The 15,748-nt window shown below is 40.4% G+C and overlaps 1 protein-coding gene across 3 annotated transcripts in view; it reads right to left on the minus strand.

Moving 5' to 3' along the window:
• Positions 1-15,386, minus strand: part of cyfip2 (cytoplasmic FMR1 interacting protein 2) — a 35,423-nt gene extending 20,037 nt beyond the window's left edge. For all 3 annotated transcript variants that reach the window (XM_072663875.1, XM_072663874.1, XM_072663876.1), the window contains exons 1-2: positions 15,193-15,386; positions 809-958 (exon numbers count right to left, since the gene is read on the minus strand). In XM_072663875.1, the coding sequence (XP_072519976.1) occupies positions 809-925 (117 nt within the window). In that variant the 5' untranslated portion in view covers positions 926-958; positions 15,193-15,386. The remainder of the gene's footprint in view (positions 1-808; positions 959-15,192) is intronic.
• Between the last annotated feature and the right edge of the window lie 362 nt (positions 15,387-15,748).

Below are 15,748 nucleotides of genomic sequence, written 5' to 3' on the forward strand. Positions count from 1 at the left end.
AGTAAAGTCTAAAGTCTAGCCCATGAAGATGTTTGATGTGGCCTGCCAGACAATTCCTCTAACCCCACCCCCTCAGTGAAATGTTGTATCTCCAAAATGGCAACTTTACAGGAGAAGGAAAAACCTTTACTAATGTCCAGTGGTCATTTTGGAGAATTTCTATTGGTTCATTCACCATGACATTCTCACACAACATAAAGAACAAGTGCCAGATTCACAATATGTAAAAAAAAACAATATTTAACTTATAAACATCTTATGTTTCAATGTTCAAAAAGATCAGGAGGCTGGGTTCATGTGTCCTGAAGAACACACATGCTAGCCTTCACCTTCACCTAGCCTTCACCTTCCTAGGCCTGGTAGTGTTGTGTGATAGGGGTGCTAGTGGGTGTAACTGGCAATTTAAAAATGAAGAATTATGTTAATTGTCATGACATTTGTAACCCTCACCAAACCATGGTACTTTGGCCTTCAAAACGTAGTTTTTCCTTTAAACCAAGTGTTCTATACGTTCCATGGGCTTGATTTTCCTGAGCTATTTAAATGCTTAATGTGGGCCGCATTCAGTCATTCCACACTTCTCTCCTTTTACCATTAGTTCTTCATGAGCACTTCACTCCATAACAAAAAAACAGAAGATAATATTCTACAGAACTCATCCTCTTATCTTCTTCTGTGGTGGCTGCCTGGCATCTAGCAAGTGAGCAGGTTCCTTTTTTTTCGTGGAAACCAACACAGTGACTAGCTCCTTCCTTGACCTCTAATTTGCATAGTGTAACTCTGCTGCTCTCTGGGTTCTGCTCAGTACCTGGTACATGATGGAGGAGGGAGGCGGCTCGATGCATGGCTGCTGGTCTGGGAGCGGAAGCTCCTCCAGCAGGTCCACATTGGACAGGGCATCCTCCAGAGTCACGTGGGTTGTCATGGCGACGCAGGTTCACTCACAAAACAGCCCAGTCTGAAACACACAGAAAGCGTCCTTAACATTCAGCACAGATTAACTCGAGACTCAACTGGCTGGATGCCCGAAAACTGCTTAACGCTAGTCTTGAAGGAAAGTGGCCATTCTGGTGATTCCGCATCATAAAATCAGATGGTTCAGATAAATCAGACTGTTCACAAATCAACCAAATTCTACATCAATGCTGCAAATTATTTATGGAGTAATCTTCTAATGTTATGTTGCTTGGGGAACATAACCAATTTACAGTGTTGTAATTATTAATTGTAATTTTTTTAATTAGTATACATGCACTGATATGGAATTTTATACTCTTTATTGAAAACGATTATTATTATTACTATTACTATTACTATTATTATTATTATTATTATCAGATATTAAAGGAAAGAGGATTTTGATGCTTTCCTATACATTTTTGTTATATAATGGATAAGCTAATGATATTTTTTATTTAATCTGCCTGTTTTATTTTTTTCATTACTCAATTAACTGTTTGGTTAACGAAACTCTTAAAAATCAAAATTGGTGGGAATCTCTGGTTGCATTTTTTAAAAATATTGGTATAAAGGACACAGCATGATAACCATCAATTTTCACACCATGGTATCCCTTAAACCAGTATACTGCTGCAACCCTAGTCAATACAATCATCAAAAGTAAAACACCTTATTGCAGTTTATGCTGATATTATAAACAGACAATCTTTGTAAATCATTTGAATCTAATTATTGTCACGTTATATATGTACATCCAAATAAATCCATAAGGTCTACTGGACAGTCTACGTTAGCCTCTATACACCGACACTGGATCTGAAAAAAATGGATTTGACTAAAATGTAGACTTTAATTAAAAACTATTGCAATAACCATTCAGGAAGTTTCACAAGCTTAAAAGTAACTAGATGGTTAACTGCTAAGCATTTTATACAGCTTGAGTATGGAGGAGGAAGGAAAGGGGCCAATGATGTGAAACATATCACATCGACCTGTCAAACATGAAGGAGGCACTGTTATGGCATTGGCATGTATGGCTGCCAATGAAACTGGGTCACTGGTGTTATAATGGTGAACAGTACGCCGGTGAATTCTGAGGTCTACAGTGCTACACATCCTGCTCATTAGGGGTGGGAATCTTTAGGTCTGTCACTATCACTGTACTTGTGAAGCAGAGTATTTGTAATAATCCATAATGAATATTTACTTCCAATGTCTTTTATTAATAAAACAAATGTGATGTGGCAGGTCAACTGGAAAACATTGCAGTGCGGCTGTGGTGGAAAAACACCTAGACAGAGTGAGCAGCTTGGGCATCAGATTCAGACGCAAGTCCTTAACAATAAAAGTTGCAATAGTTTGTAATTCGCTTCCCCCTTACCGAGCGTGGTGGAAGTTTTGACATTGCTTGCTCGATGGGCCGATGGTTGTAGTTGCTGCCAACCAGAGCCAAAGGGATAACAGACGCTAGCTAAATGCATCTGTTAATGCCCCAAAACATACTGCGAAGGCAACCCCAGAGATTCTTCAGGCAAATAAATGAAATGTACTTAAATTTCCCTCAATTCAACCGACAAAACTGAAGGCAGAAAAACTCACAAACAAGCAGCAACTGAGGGCGGCTGCAGTAAAGGCCTGGCAAAGCATCTCAACCGAGGAAACTCAGGTTATAGTGATGTAAAGTTATGTAAATCCTTCATTTAAAGTCTACATGTCAGACACATTTTGATTGCGCTTTTTATTTTAAACCCATTGTGGTGATGTATAGAGAAAAACTACAAAAAGTGCCAATTATTTTTGGATAATTGTATTTGTATTTGTATTTTTATTAATAAGCAGACCTATTTCTAAAGCCATCCACAGTAGTGAGTGATCAAAAACAATTGTAAACAGGGATATGGAATTTGTTGCTGTCAATTAATTCCATATCCCTCTACAGACCCTGGAAAGTAACAGCAGTACGTGATGAAAGTTGTCCATCAGAACATCAGAATTCTGTCATGCAGCCAGTGCATTATGGCTGTCAGTCGCTACTACAGAGAGACATATGATTAGGTGCAATCACTAGCCGTGTTCCATTATCGGACTACGACTGGGGTGATGCATCGGCGTAATCGATTACAAAATTACGTTGATTTGCATACCGTGCGTCGAAGCGCCGCAAAGATGGCCACGCCTACTAAAAACATGGATTTATCTGGAGCACGAGCTGCAGCTACAAAAAAACGCCTGCGTGCATCTAAAATGTGGGAGTATTTCACATAGAAAGTTGCATTGCTACACATACAATCATCTTACACATGAAGAGCCATGTACTGGGTGTATTTATGAGCTAAATAATTTGATTAACTTTTGCTTAAACTGAACTCATTGAGAATATTTTAAAGAATGCACTAGTTTTAGTAAATTACATTTTGTAGTAAAATTACTGTAAAAGAATTTTATTTTGGACTGTAAAACTTGCTCTAGTGTTCCTCCGGGAAATTACTTGAAATTTACATTGTTTTATTTATTTTGTTAGATTGTGTCGCACTTTATTTTTTTTACTGGAATTATTTAATCTCTTGTGGTTGAGATGTTGTGTTTGACTGTAAAGCTGTTAAGTATTTTTTGTTACAGAATTGCATACTAAGTGCCCTTAAATGCATACTATGCGTTTAAGAAAAGACAATTAAAGAAAATATTGCAATATTAAAGGTTTTTTTTTATTATTAAGGAGAAATAATTATATAACACACTCACAACAGATTCATCTAAAAGTGAGTTGTTAGATTAATCTGATTAATCAGGGGGAAAAACAAGCATTAGATTCATTAATAAAAAAATCATTGTTATGTGCAGCCCTATATCGGACTAAAACAACAGCTATATGTTGACAAATACAATATATTGTTTAACCCTAAGCAGTACAGTAGAAATAAGCCACACAAAGCAATGATTTTTCAATCAGTTACAGTGTAACTACAGTGATAAAATAGTTACAGTGATAAATTCCCTAATACATTGCTTATAACACTGTAACACTCCTAGTATATTGTTTTTGTCCATGCGTAGTGCACACTTAACCACCTGCTTCTGTTAAGAAACATAATGGGTCATAAAAGCACTCACACATGTGGCTGTGAGATATGATAAAAATGTATTCGTACCATGTTTAAAAATGTTCTCTAGTATCATGTTTAATATTGTTCTCGATACACACAGCACTTTTTGTCACACTATTTTGTCATGTAGACAATTCACCAGTAGCCACAGGTTTTAAATATCCTGACGATATCCACGATGTAATTATGAAAGCATACTGTGTATCATGACAACAAAATTGATCATAATACAAGATACAGATGTAAACTCAGGGCTTTTTGGCTGGCATTTTGTTCTAGTTCTTCAATTCAGTTAACTGGTTCAACTGAATTAGTCTCGAAACATCAGACTCCAGGCAGCCGCCAGAGAGCGAAACAGCATCTTAACTTTGTGTCGTCTGCTGATTTGTCACCAATAAAGAGTGCCTACAGCTAGTCCAGGATAAAAAAAACAACATTCCTGTACTATTCATCACACCTTAAACAACTTCAGGAAGGCAAAGATCTTTTAAACACTGAAGTGCATCATGTAACCAACTAGAGCAGACAGCAAAAGGTGAAGAATCTGGCTGTGAGCCATCTGTCTCAGACGGAGGCTGATCTACAGCCTCTGACTGACTGAGTAATACTGACTAATTAATTATATGAGCGTATTAACATCAGAACTGTCCTTTGTGCAAGAAAAAGCTAAAAAAAAAGAACTGACAAGCTATTCAATGGAGAGACTGCCTGAGACAATACAATAGCTCGCTTATTCAGAAAACTGAAAAACAGGAACTTAGGGAGGAACTACAAAAGTTTGCAAGTGGCAAAGCACACGCCACAAAAAGCGTGTGATAATGACACAGTATGGTGACAGCTACACACTCTTCAAAAGCCCTACCTGGATGAAGCAACTGGCTTAAGCATGCAGTAGTGAAAGGAAGATCTTACATAACCTCTGTTTAACTTCCAGCCATCAATGTTCTGAAAGAAAACTCAAAGCCCTTTCTGACGCATTTCAGGGAAAAATATAAAAATAGCATTCTGTGGGATTTATTCATCTCCTTTTCTGTTAGCGAGGCTTCTTAGGCTTTTAGAAGTGCTTGAACTGACATGAGAAGAATGACTGAAACATGTATTTTCAAGAAAGTGAAACACCAGCATGATTTCAAGCTTCATGCTTACAGTGTCATGGACGCAACATACATGCAGATAGGCATCTGTTCACACTGGGGTTGGGACGTCACATTGGTATAGTGGGGAAAAAGCAACGAAACCCCCGAAATGCATAACGCATTTCATAGGGATGCAACGATCCAACCTTTTCAGTTCCGATACGATACATAAACTTTGTGTATCGGCCCATACCCGGCACCGATCCACTACCATCGTTGAATCAATAGACCATTAAGACTTAAGGCATCAGGATTGAGCTAAACATTAGTTTACTACCTTTGTAACACAGATATAAATGAAATGAACTACAGTTTATTAGCCAATAATATAAATAACTGTGCTGGACCTCAGCACAGTGTTGTCTCAGGACTTTTATTCTCAAATTCAAATTCAAAGTCTGTGAGACCAAAAAGAGAGATAGCAGCTCCTCCCTTCCCGGTTCTCTGTATATTGAAGACTAGTTGTGGCAGTGACGTCATCACCCCCCCATCCTTCATTACAGGCACACGTCTCCAATCGAACAGTCCAGCTCTGGCCTCTTTCTATTGCTGAAAAATGGCAGAAACAGCAAAGCTGTGGCTTTTAAAAATGCAGACTGGAATGTTTATCTGGACTTGACTGATATTTAGTAGAAAATTATGTAATCTGTTGATTTTGGACATTTCTGGGACTCAAAACAGTGTCTGACCGTGTGTGCCTGCATGTGTGCTTGTGTGTGTGAGAGATGTTTTTTCGAGCTGGATTACTCGCTGATAGTTGATGACAGGCCGAGACGATGATTAGATATTGCGGTTTGCTATGATCTGTGTATCAAGTCAGGTGACCTTGAGTTATGAAGCCCAGAATATCGGCAGTGCAGGAATCGGGTTCAGTGCAGTGTAATAATATTAATAATAATAATAATAGTAATAATATAATAGTGAATATAATTAGTGGCCTAATCCACTACCCGATTCAATACCTGATCCAGCTAATTTTGTTAGTATCGGGACCGATATCCGATCCTAGTATCAGATCAGTGCATCCCCACATTTAAACACTGACATTGAGCACATCGACGTGCATCTTCTAGCTGTGATTTCACCTGCAAACAGAGCAGCCAGAGGCAAGATATAGAGAGGAAAGAAAAGGCCCGGCAGCGAGAGGGAGAGCCAACTAGAGTCACCATAGCTAGTCCTGGGGCCGCAACGTGAATCCAGGGTTCCAGTGGTTCCAGAGGTTCGTGATAATGGCGTCTCAAGCCAGTTCTTACAAGACAAAAACACCAGTCATAACAAACATAAGTTGGACAAAACCAAATTCTTAATATATGCTTTCACAAATAAAAACTACACAGAAGCACAATTAACACAGACACTGCGTGTCAGACAGAGCAATACGTAGGTAGGTAGGTATACCTATGTAGGTAGGTAGGTAAGTATGGTACATTGTGTGGTTTGAGACACAGAATTAGATGAGCCGATCAGAGGGAGCAAGATCTGCTACATCATTTAAGGTAGAACCGATCACTTGAATACAGAGCGGGTGAATACGAAACAAAGTTCAGCTCCACATAAAAGAAGGTTCTTAAGACCATGTTTTGTGTCTGCTATATTTACATTTACATTTAAGGCATTTAGCAGACGCTCTTGGACCTCTTGGACGAGGTGGGTCTTCAGTCTGCATTTGAAGACAGCGAGCGACTCTGCCGTTCGGACACCATGGGGAAGTTCATTCCACCACTTCGGTGCCAGTAAAAAGCCCCCCTTAAGGGGTGGTGGGTCAAGCCGAGCTGTACTTGAAGCTCGAAGGGCTCTCGATATCTCACGTTACAGCTCTACCACTGGTGTCTTACTGCTTAATTCTGCACCGTGAAGTTCATACGCTTACGTACCACCCCCCCTCCCACTAAATAGGGATGCCTTGATCCAATCCACTGGGTTAGGGCTGACCCAGGCATATGTGAATGAATCAGATACCAACTCTCTGATTTATGTCTGATTCTTTTTAAGCACTGTACACTAAACACTAAATATTAAACACACTATAAAATTATCCTTTTTAATTATGCATCCTAAAAAATAACACCTTTTCAGTCTAGAACGTCACATTAAATACACACACCACACAGTAGTATGAACAGGCAACCTTACATATATAATCTAAAGTATGTGGCTGAATTATGTATGATTACAGTAAAAAAAATGACAGTCTGCACTGTTCTCATTTTCAATTATTTATCAACCAAAGATAGATTATATCTGCTAAATCAATCCATTATTTTACTCCAATCTTGGACACCCAGAGTGAATTATTAATATCATGCCATGTTGGATCACTGACTGTTTAATTTGGTGAAAATTCCTATATTTATTTAATAATGTCATATAGGTAACCCTGACTGTAAAGAATATAGACACTATATACTATATAAAACACAACATCTGCAAAAACCTTCTATTAATAGGTCACCATAGTCACACTAATACGATGTCAAATGCTCACACAGAAAATAAGACATTCAGTGTTACTCTTGGGTGATGTCGCACTCTAGCTAAGCTGGAAAGACTGTATGATATTTAGGTTAAATTTCATATTTATCACAATCAGTGCACAAGGGAGACCAACAGAAATGGCAACCTAGCAGCGAATCTTTTGTATTTTTTCTCTAATTAAATTGCATTTGTTCAGTTATTTATCATGCTCTAATAGTACTGGACATGCACATCATCCTGAGCCTTTAACAGTATCCTTTCACAAATGTTGTTTAAAAAAAAAAAAAAAAAGCCATAATTTACAGTCTGCTTCAGCTAAACAGTAAATCTCACTGCAGTGATATTTTTGGGGAAGTTAGCTCGTCATTTTCATCAACCTAATCGAATAATGTATCTTGCTGCATGCAAGGAGGAGTTGGGACCTATATCTAGTGGAACATCCCTGTTACTGCAGAAGGTGCGATAGTTCAGTTCACTGAGGTTCAACTAAGCAGTCTATGCAACTTTTTATGATTAAAGTTTAATGACGCCATTGCAAACTCTTTGTTGCTAAGAAATAGTAATTAAAAACTATTTACCATTTTAGTTGTTACTTAAATAAATGTCAGATGAGAATGCTTTGCTTTCCGCTGAAGAGCTAAGTAGTGACTTAATCTGAGGAATTCTGTATTAGGTTTTATCTAGTGTTGCACTGATACCAATACTGTATTGGTATCGGCACAGATACTGGCACTTATCCACAGTGTCAGTATCAGCAATAGAGAGCACCGATATCATGAAGCTTACTGACACCCTACATTTATTATATTATATATATATTTTTCATACAAACATTTAAACAACCAGTAAAAGCCAGTCCTAAATAGTTATTACCATTAAACAGACATTTAACTTTTACATTTACAGCACTTTTTCTTTCCATGTGACGTTATTTTTTCCCTGATACCAAAAGCTGAGTTTAAGCAGTTGAGACGTGTACCTGAATGTGAAATTGCTGCATAAGCACTTTTTGTTTCTATACTGGCAATTTCTTTCACTGCTCTGAAATCTGAATTTTAAACATCAATTAACCGACCTTTGGTCGATCTTAGCAATATTATGCTTCCCTACCTGCACGTGTTTCTGCACTGTGCCAATTGTTTTCACAGCTCTAAAACTTTAAAACGTGCAATTCTTTAACCAGTAAATGCTGTTCTTTCAAGGTTATAAGATACTTTGTGGGAAAAAAATACAAGTGGGAAAATATCAGGATTTATAGCCATCTTCCGAGTATTAAAGTCAGATATGGTATCGACAGATACTTAAAAATCTGGTATCGATATCGATGGCATCAGAGCATCCCTAGCACCTTTTCCACTGCTGCTCTCCACTGTGGTCACACGCCTGTCTGGTCAACTCTCTGCACTCCAGTCAGGTGGCTGGAGGTCAGCTCAGAGCCTTTGCACCTGACTGTCTAAAGTGTGGGATTTGGCTTCTGATCTAGCAGAGCGGCTGTGACGGGACAAACACGAGGCTTAATTAACAAGGATAAGGAACAGAGTAGCAGCTGCTGCTACTTCACTGCCTACTTTCTCTTCTGGTGACATCACAAGGGCTTCATGGATGAAGTTCACTGCATAGTGACTCCAGACTTCTAAATCAGAGGGCTTAGACAGTCACTGAAATGCACATTAGCTGCTATACTGTTGAAAGTGTAAGTTCCTTAATGCACTTTTAAGGGTTCTTCAATTTGAAACTGAGGATGAACCTCTTAAGGTGCTTTGAGGAGCTTTTCCTTCTAAAAACCTTTTCTTGAAGGTTCCTCAAAGCGCCGTAAGATGTTCCTCCACAGTTTCCAAACTGACGAACCTCCATAAGTTCCTCAAGGAGCTTTGAAAGTGTTATTAAACTCATATGTCAGGAGTGCTCACGCTCTGTGCTAAAAGAATGACTAAGGCCGGTCTCACACCTATAGTTTATGTTTGCTCAGAACAAACCATGTGATGGATGTATTAGCCAGATCTGTTTGGGCGCTAAAAAGTAAATACATAAAGACGGTCCTGTCCATATTTCTGTGCAGTTTAACATGGAACAATGGCAGAGGTGGCATTTGGATACCTGCAGAAATGATCTGGGCAGCACACCAGCTTTACACCGGGCTTCGGGAGCCGTTAACCTCAGACTTGCAGAGTACACCTGATAGTCGGTTCAGTCTGAGGTCAGATCACGTTCCAGATCCGAGACCACATCTTCTCAAGGGTCTTGGCGTGGACGTTTTGGTCCGCATCTGAGTGTGATCACTGTATTTTAACCTGCTCAAACGATCCACACCAAGGGTAAAAAAAGTCTGATTTAACAGTACTAAAATGTGCAGGTGTGAAAACGCCCTAAGCTGACTTTGCCTGGACTGTTTACGTCTGTTTCCTTTTTTTAAAATGACACCACTGCTCTCGCTAATCAAGCGCAACCACACAGTGAATTATTATTTACAGCCAGCTGCAGCGAGGCGCATCTCAGAAGGATACAAAGAAGTTTAAAGTTTGCAGTTTAGAACTGATTAACATGAAGAATGAAAACTTTAATAATAATACATAATACATGTGGCTCTAAAACTAAAATTAAAAATTCCACATTTCTGGAATTACGCCTGGTTAGAAATTAAAAGTATTGCGTAAATGCAGTTCCACTGGCACAGGCTAATGCATACACATTACAGGAAACCAAAATGGGCTCATTCACAGCACTATGAAATAGTTACTGCACATCAGTGGTCCATCTTACCTAAACTGCATGCCTGTATTATTTATGGAAACACAAAGATCGGAGCGGTATTGGACGATATTCAGCAATAAGGCATCAGATCGGTGGACAAAAGAGAATAGATTGGGACATCCCTGATAAAATGGGCCATTATGTGTGCAGATGGCATGTTTTAGTTGGGGTTTTTCCAAACTAAATTACTGTAAACATAGAAGAGCAGTTCTTTTTCATTGGATGTGTAACTTATTTTCACTCAGAAAACCAAGAATGTGTGAATACATTAAATTACAGTCAGTTGTCAGGTCCTGGATACTGTGAGTAATGTAGACAACCCTTTAGTACTAACTATTTTAGGGCCATTAAATCATGGGGATCACACTGATTATCATACATCAAACCCCTCCATAAAACATAGAAGCAAAATGATGGTATGCCAATATCACAGAACACCAGCACAGCCTGTATATTCCCCAGTGCTGCATGAATGCAAGGTACATTTACAAGCTTTAGCTAAAGGCTCAAAGTCCTTAAAAAGTTAACTTTATGTCATATGATATGAGTAATTCATTCAGTAATCTCTTAGCGTAGGTTTGCGAATACCAAGAACTTTTACTGCTTTATCTGAAGAATAAATATCAATCTGATGATAATAATAATAATAATAATAATAATAATAATAATAAAGCTTCCAACCCTTCGCTAGATAACCAATCAGCAGCTGCCATTGCTATTGCTATGCTTAACCCAGTTCATCAGTGAATAAATATGGTGAGATGTGGCTACGCCTGCTGCTGCACACTCAGGTCTAAAACAATAACACTGCTCTCGTCTGTCAGAAGACGCGCTAACGCATCTGAAAGGCCAAATTTAACAACATTAAAACTAGCCTTAGGGTCAGACACGTGTCAGTAAGCATGATGACAGTTCAATGCCTGCCGTGTTTTGTACCCACAGAAGGTGGGGTTTCCTGACAAATGCACTGTATCTCGCAAAGTCACTCAGCTGTGTGATGGTTTTCTTGCACTCAGGAGTGCAAATTAGACAACTGCCTGTAAAGGAGCAAGCACTGGGGTGTACCACTGACATTATCAGAGAATTTCCCCACTGCGGGACTAATAAAGGACTATCTTATCTTATGGCTGCATCCAAGCCCTGGAACCTGCATTTTTTTCCCTAAGTGGGCTGATTAGCATACATGACTTGTTTTACTACTGACAGGAAAGGACATATTAGATGTGCAGTAGTAGCTTTAGCTTTGCATTGGCTAAATGAGCTGAGGTCACTGCCATTCCAAGAAGGGTTCTTGGCTACAGGGGCAGACAGACAGAACTAGTGAATCTTGAGGCCAAATATAAAGAATTTTGTGGTCAGAATCATAAATACTGAACACAACAGTGAGGCATTGTATTTAAATAGGAAACATATCTTTAAAAACATCACAGTTGTGGTTGTCCTTCCTGTTGATCTAATCCACCCTGACATTGTCAGTTCAGCAGTGATAGTTTCATGAAGCGAAATAAGCACAACTCAGCCAATGGAGTAGCATCTATGATGACAAATGCACCAGCTTGGCAGGTGGGTGGGATTTTAGGGGGGTGGGGGGCTTTGGGGGGTCCATCATGGTCACCATACCATCGTAGTAGCTACTGGAGAGGTTACAGTTACCAAATTTTTACAACCTCTGATTGGACGCAAGGTAAGTGGTCATTCAGGCCACATGCTCTGTGCATTTAGTGGCCAAAATTGAAATGTTGTGGCCAGGGGCATCATGCAATAGGCCATATACTGCACACTGAATATGGCACAAATGTATTTCATCATCATCGTGATAAATTTAATTTTGTGAATGTGACCAGTCAATATCACAAGAATTGTGATATAATATTTCTGGCATACTGCCCATCCTTAATGCACGATAGACTTGGCTATCACTGTTGAATCAGAAATGGAAAAACACGCAGTGGGGCAGACAGACTGATGTTGATGAGGCCAAAGTCAACTTTCCCACACTCTCAACCTCGTCTCTCTCAACCCACATTCCTATACGTTATTTGAGCTCGGCCAAAGCCAGAACCAGAGACCTGAATACACACATATTTGCTCCTCAAATACACTACCCTTTAAATAGGCTAGGGAGCTATAAATTGTACCTCGTACTACGACTAAATGCTAATTAGAGATTAGAGTGCACCATCAGGCCAGAAGGCCGGGGAAGACAAATCCTCTGCATCTGATTTTAACCAGCCTTTTCTCACTCATTGCGACTCTGGACTGTAAAGTATGAAAAGGCATCTGTTTTAGTGAGGCTGCAGGCTTAACTTATCTCTATCATGGAGGCTTTATTGTGGAGGAAGCACAGCCATCCTTTCTTCTGCTTTGCATGCTACACCTCCTTTACACCTCCAGCAACAGACATTAGGAGCAGCCTGGCAGGCTGTGGGGCAGCAGAAGACTACAGGGAGATCACAGGGCACTCATGAATTGAGCCACTGGAGGTGTGACATGTTTGGGTCATGCCACTCAGTGGGATTCTTCTCCCGCCGGCCTGCCGCGCAGCACACACCTCTCAAACGAAAGCCCTAGTTTGCAACATACTAGAGGTCCATTAGACAGATCACTCACTTATAAAGACAAAGTGTGGCAGTGCTGGACACAATGCCGCCTGCTGTCCCCCCCCCGATTTATGGCAGCGTGGAGAACGCTATGCGACTTTCCTCAGCGTCAGGCAAGCGCTGGATAGGATTACATCATTGGTTTATGATGGATTTCCTTCGGGCTATGAAATTACACCGAGGCTCTCAACAGGCAGGCTACAGTGAGTGATGTACTGACTGATGACTAACAAGCAGCTTATTCATATTCTGTGCTGAAGGCACAGTCCGGCAGTCGATGACCAGCTGATAACTTGTTAAAATATCATTTGTTTCTCATCGTCTGTCATGGAGGCTTCTGGGTGGAATGCACTGGTGACGTTACGTACAGCTCCGGTCGGGCTCAAAAGAGCAGACTATTCACACGTACGTTCTTTACTGTTAGGAATGCATGGAGATATCAACAGTATCCTAGAATAATTGCTTACAAATATATATCAGCATCATCATATTTCAAACCAATATTCGAGTGCTTATTATATTCTGGAGGAGAATTTGTACCCCTACAGAAATAAACATCACTGTCTAGCAAAAACCTTGTATCTCCAATTATCACTTCACATCAATCTGGCAGCTGTTATTCATATAGAAATGCTAGAAAATGACTTGTCATTTTTGGGATGCAAGGTCTTCATGTTATCCCTTCTTTCTTCTCTGTCTCTGTCCTTTATTAAGTACTAATTATGTAAAGCTGCTTTGTGACGACAACAGTTGTAAAAAGCGCTATACAAATAAATTTGACTTGACTTGACTTGACTTGACCCGACAGTGATGATATATTTATTTGTATATATTGCAGACATAGTGACATATATTGATCATATAGAGAGGCCACAAATGAAGTCTCTAGTGGCCACAAAATAATATTTTGATGCCCCAAGATAATATATATATATACTCCTGCAAAGTTGCCATTTTTGGGATGCTCGGTCTTGACCCGACAGTGATGATATATTTATTTGTACTGCTAATCCAAGCTGATGTAGCCAACATTTCTACATATTATACACGTTGACGTATCAGCATCCTATCAGGCCACAGTACCCATATCAGAGCACCCCTACTAACAGACATACCTGATGCCCAGTTTTGACTTTTGCAGACTAGGCTTCCTTCCCCTACACTAATTCTGTGAGCTTACTTAGCTAGCCATATGATTTCAGCCCACATCGAGGTTCTCGGTCCTGGTCCAGAATTAACACACAATCTGAATCTTTCTCAGCTCCCTATGCACCCAGTACAACTAATGAACTACTTATCAGGCCATTCCTGAGGTGAACTGGGTGTGTTCGAGCAAGGACAAGACTCCATCCCGCAGGGCAGCACGGAGGACCTCTCATCTACTCCAACAGCCTCACTGTCTCACAGCATGCAACAGACAGGACCCGGGTGAGACGGTGACAACACGTAAACTGTAGCTAACAAGTGCTAGACCTAGAAATACTCAACTAATAAGTAAATCAATAAATAATGGGCTGAAACCATGGTTACACTTCAAACACAGTCGCCGTTTGAAGTCTGACTTTAACGGACGTGGTTCCAAAACACACCGTTAGCTACTAGCACTAGGAAGCTCTAGCCTAGCAACAGTAGCAGCCCCATCAGCCCACACAGAGCCCGCACCTTCGATACTGGGCGCACAGATCTGAGAGAAAACACAGATTTAGGCTCATTCCTGTGGCCATAATACAAATAAATAAAGATGGGCAGCTAAAATGAACGTAATCACCGCGAAAATACAAGATAGCTAGCAGTATTTCGCATCACGGCTCTGACGACAGTCCTCCCCTCACCCCACCCATAACGGGGAAGGATGCTATCAATGAGGCAATGAGCCACCACCACCACCGCCGCCGCCGCCGCTGAATGGATGGTGCAAGCTAGAGCCTCCATGTTATAATCACGAAAAACATGAGAAAGGATCTGCAGAAATAACTTCGGTTCAACGTGAAATAAATAAGGAAGCAAAGGAGGCGAGCGACGACGAGACGCCGCTGCTGTTTCTCTCAGTGATAAAATGACGGCGCATCGTTACACCGCTAGCAGGTTCAGTCCCCTCCCGTCGAGCCGAGCTACCTCCATCATCTCCTCCTGCTCAGATGTGCAACATGAGGAGGCAAAGCGTACCTGCAAATCTCATGTCCGCACGAAAATGAACGGACAAGCCAGCGCAGCACGGCGTACGAACAAGCCGAGGAAGGGTTCCTCTTCCCTGGGTATCCAACGACTGATGCTCTCGATTCAGTCCCGTCCGCTAATCCACCCCACACAAAGAGCAGAAAATGGCTGCAAGTGCATTTCCTTAAAGCGACCACGGCCCATTTGAAGGCACTCGCTTTCCCCTCGCCCCCGTTTAACGTACCTCTATGTGAGTCATCCGATTTGCTTTCTTGTGGTCATCCAAGAGACAATTGATGGTGTTCATCAGCACAGCTGGTGGAAATATTAAGTTAAGGCGTGTTTATAGAGAGAGAGGCGCTAAGCTAACATTCTTTATTCTCCTGACCTGCTTACCTCAGCTGAAGTTCAGTTGGGCCTTGCAACATGACAATGATCCAAAGCAGGTCTACATTACATTTCACCTTTCCTGACCCAAACCCTATTAAAATGTTATGGCAATACCTGAACCATGCACCACTTTAGGGGAAAATACTTTTATACAGCATTAGTAATACTGCACTGC

The sequence above is a fragment of the Salminus brasiliensis genome, chromosome 19 (genome assembly GCF_030463535.1).
Source record: "Salminus brasiliensis chromosome 19, fSalBra1.hap2, whole genome shotgun sequence".
Classification (NCBI taxonomy): Eukaryota; Metazoa; Chordata; class Actinopteri; order Characiformes; family Bryconidae; genus Salminus; species Salminus brasiliensis.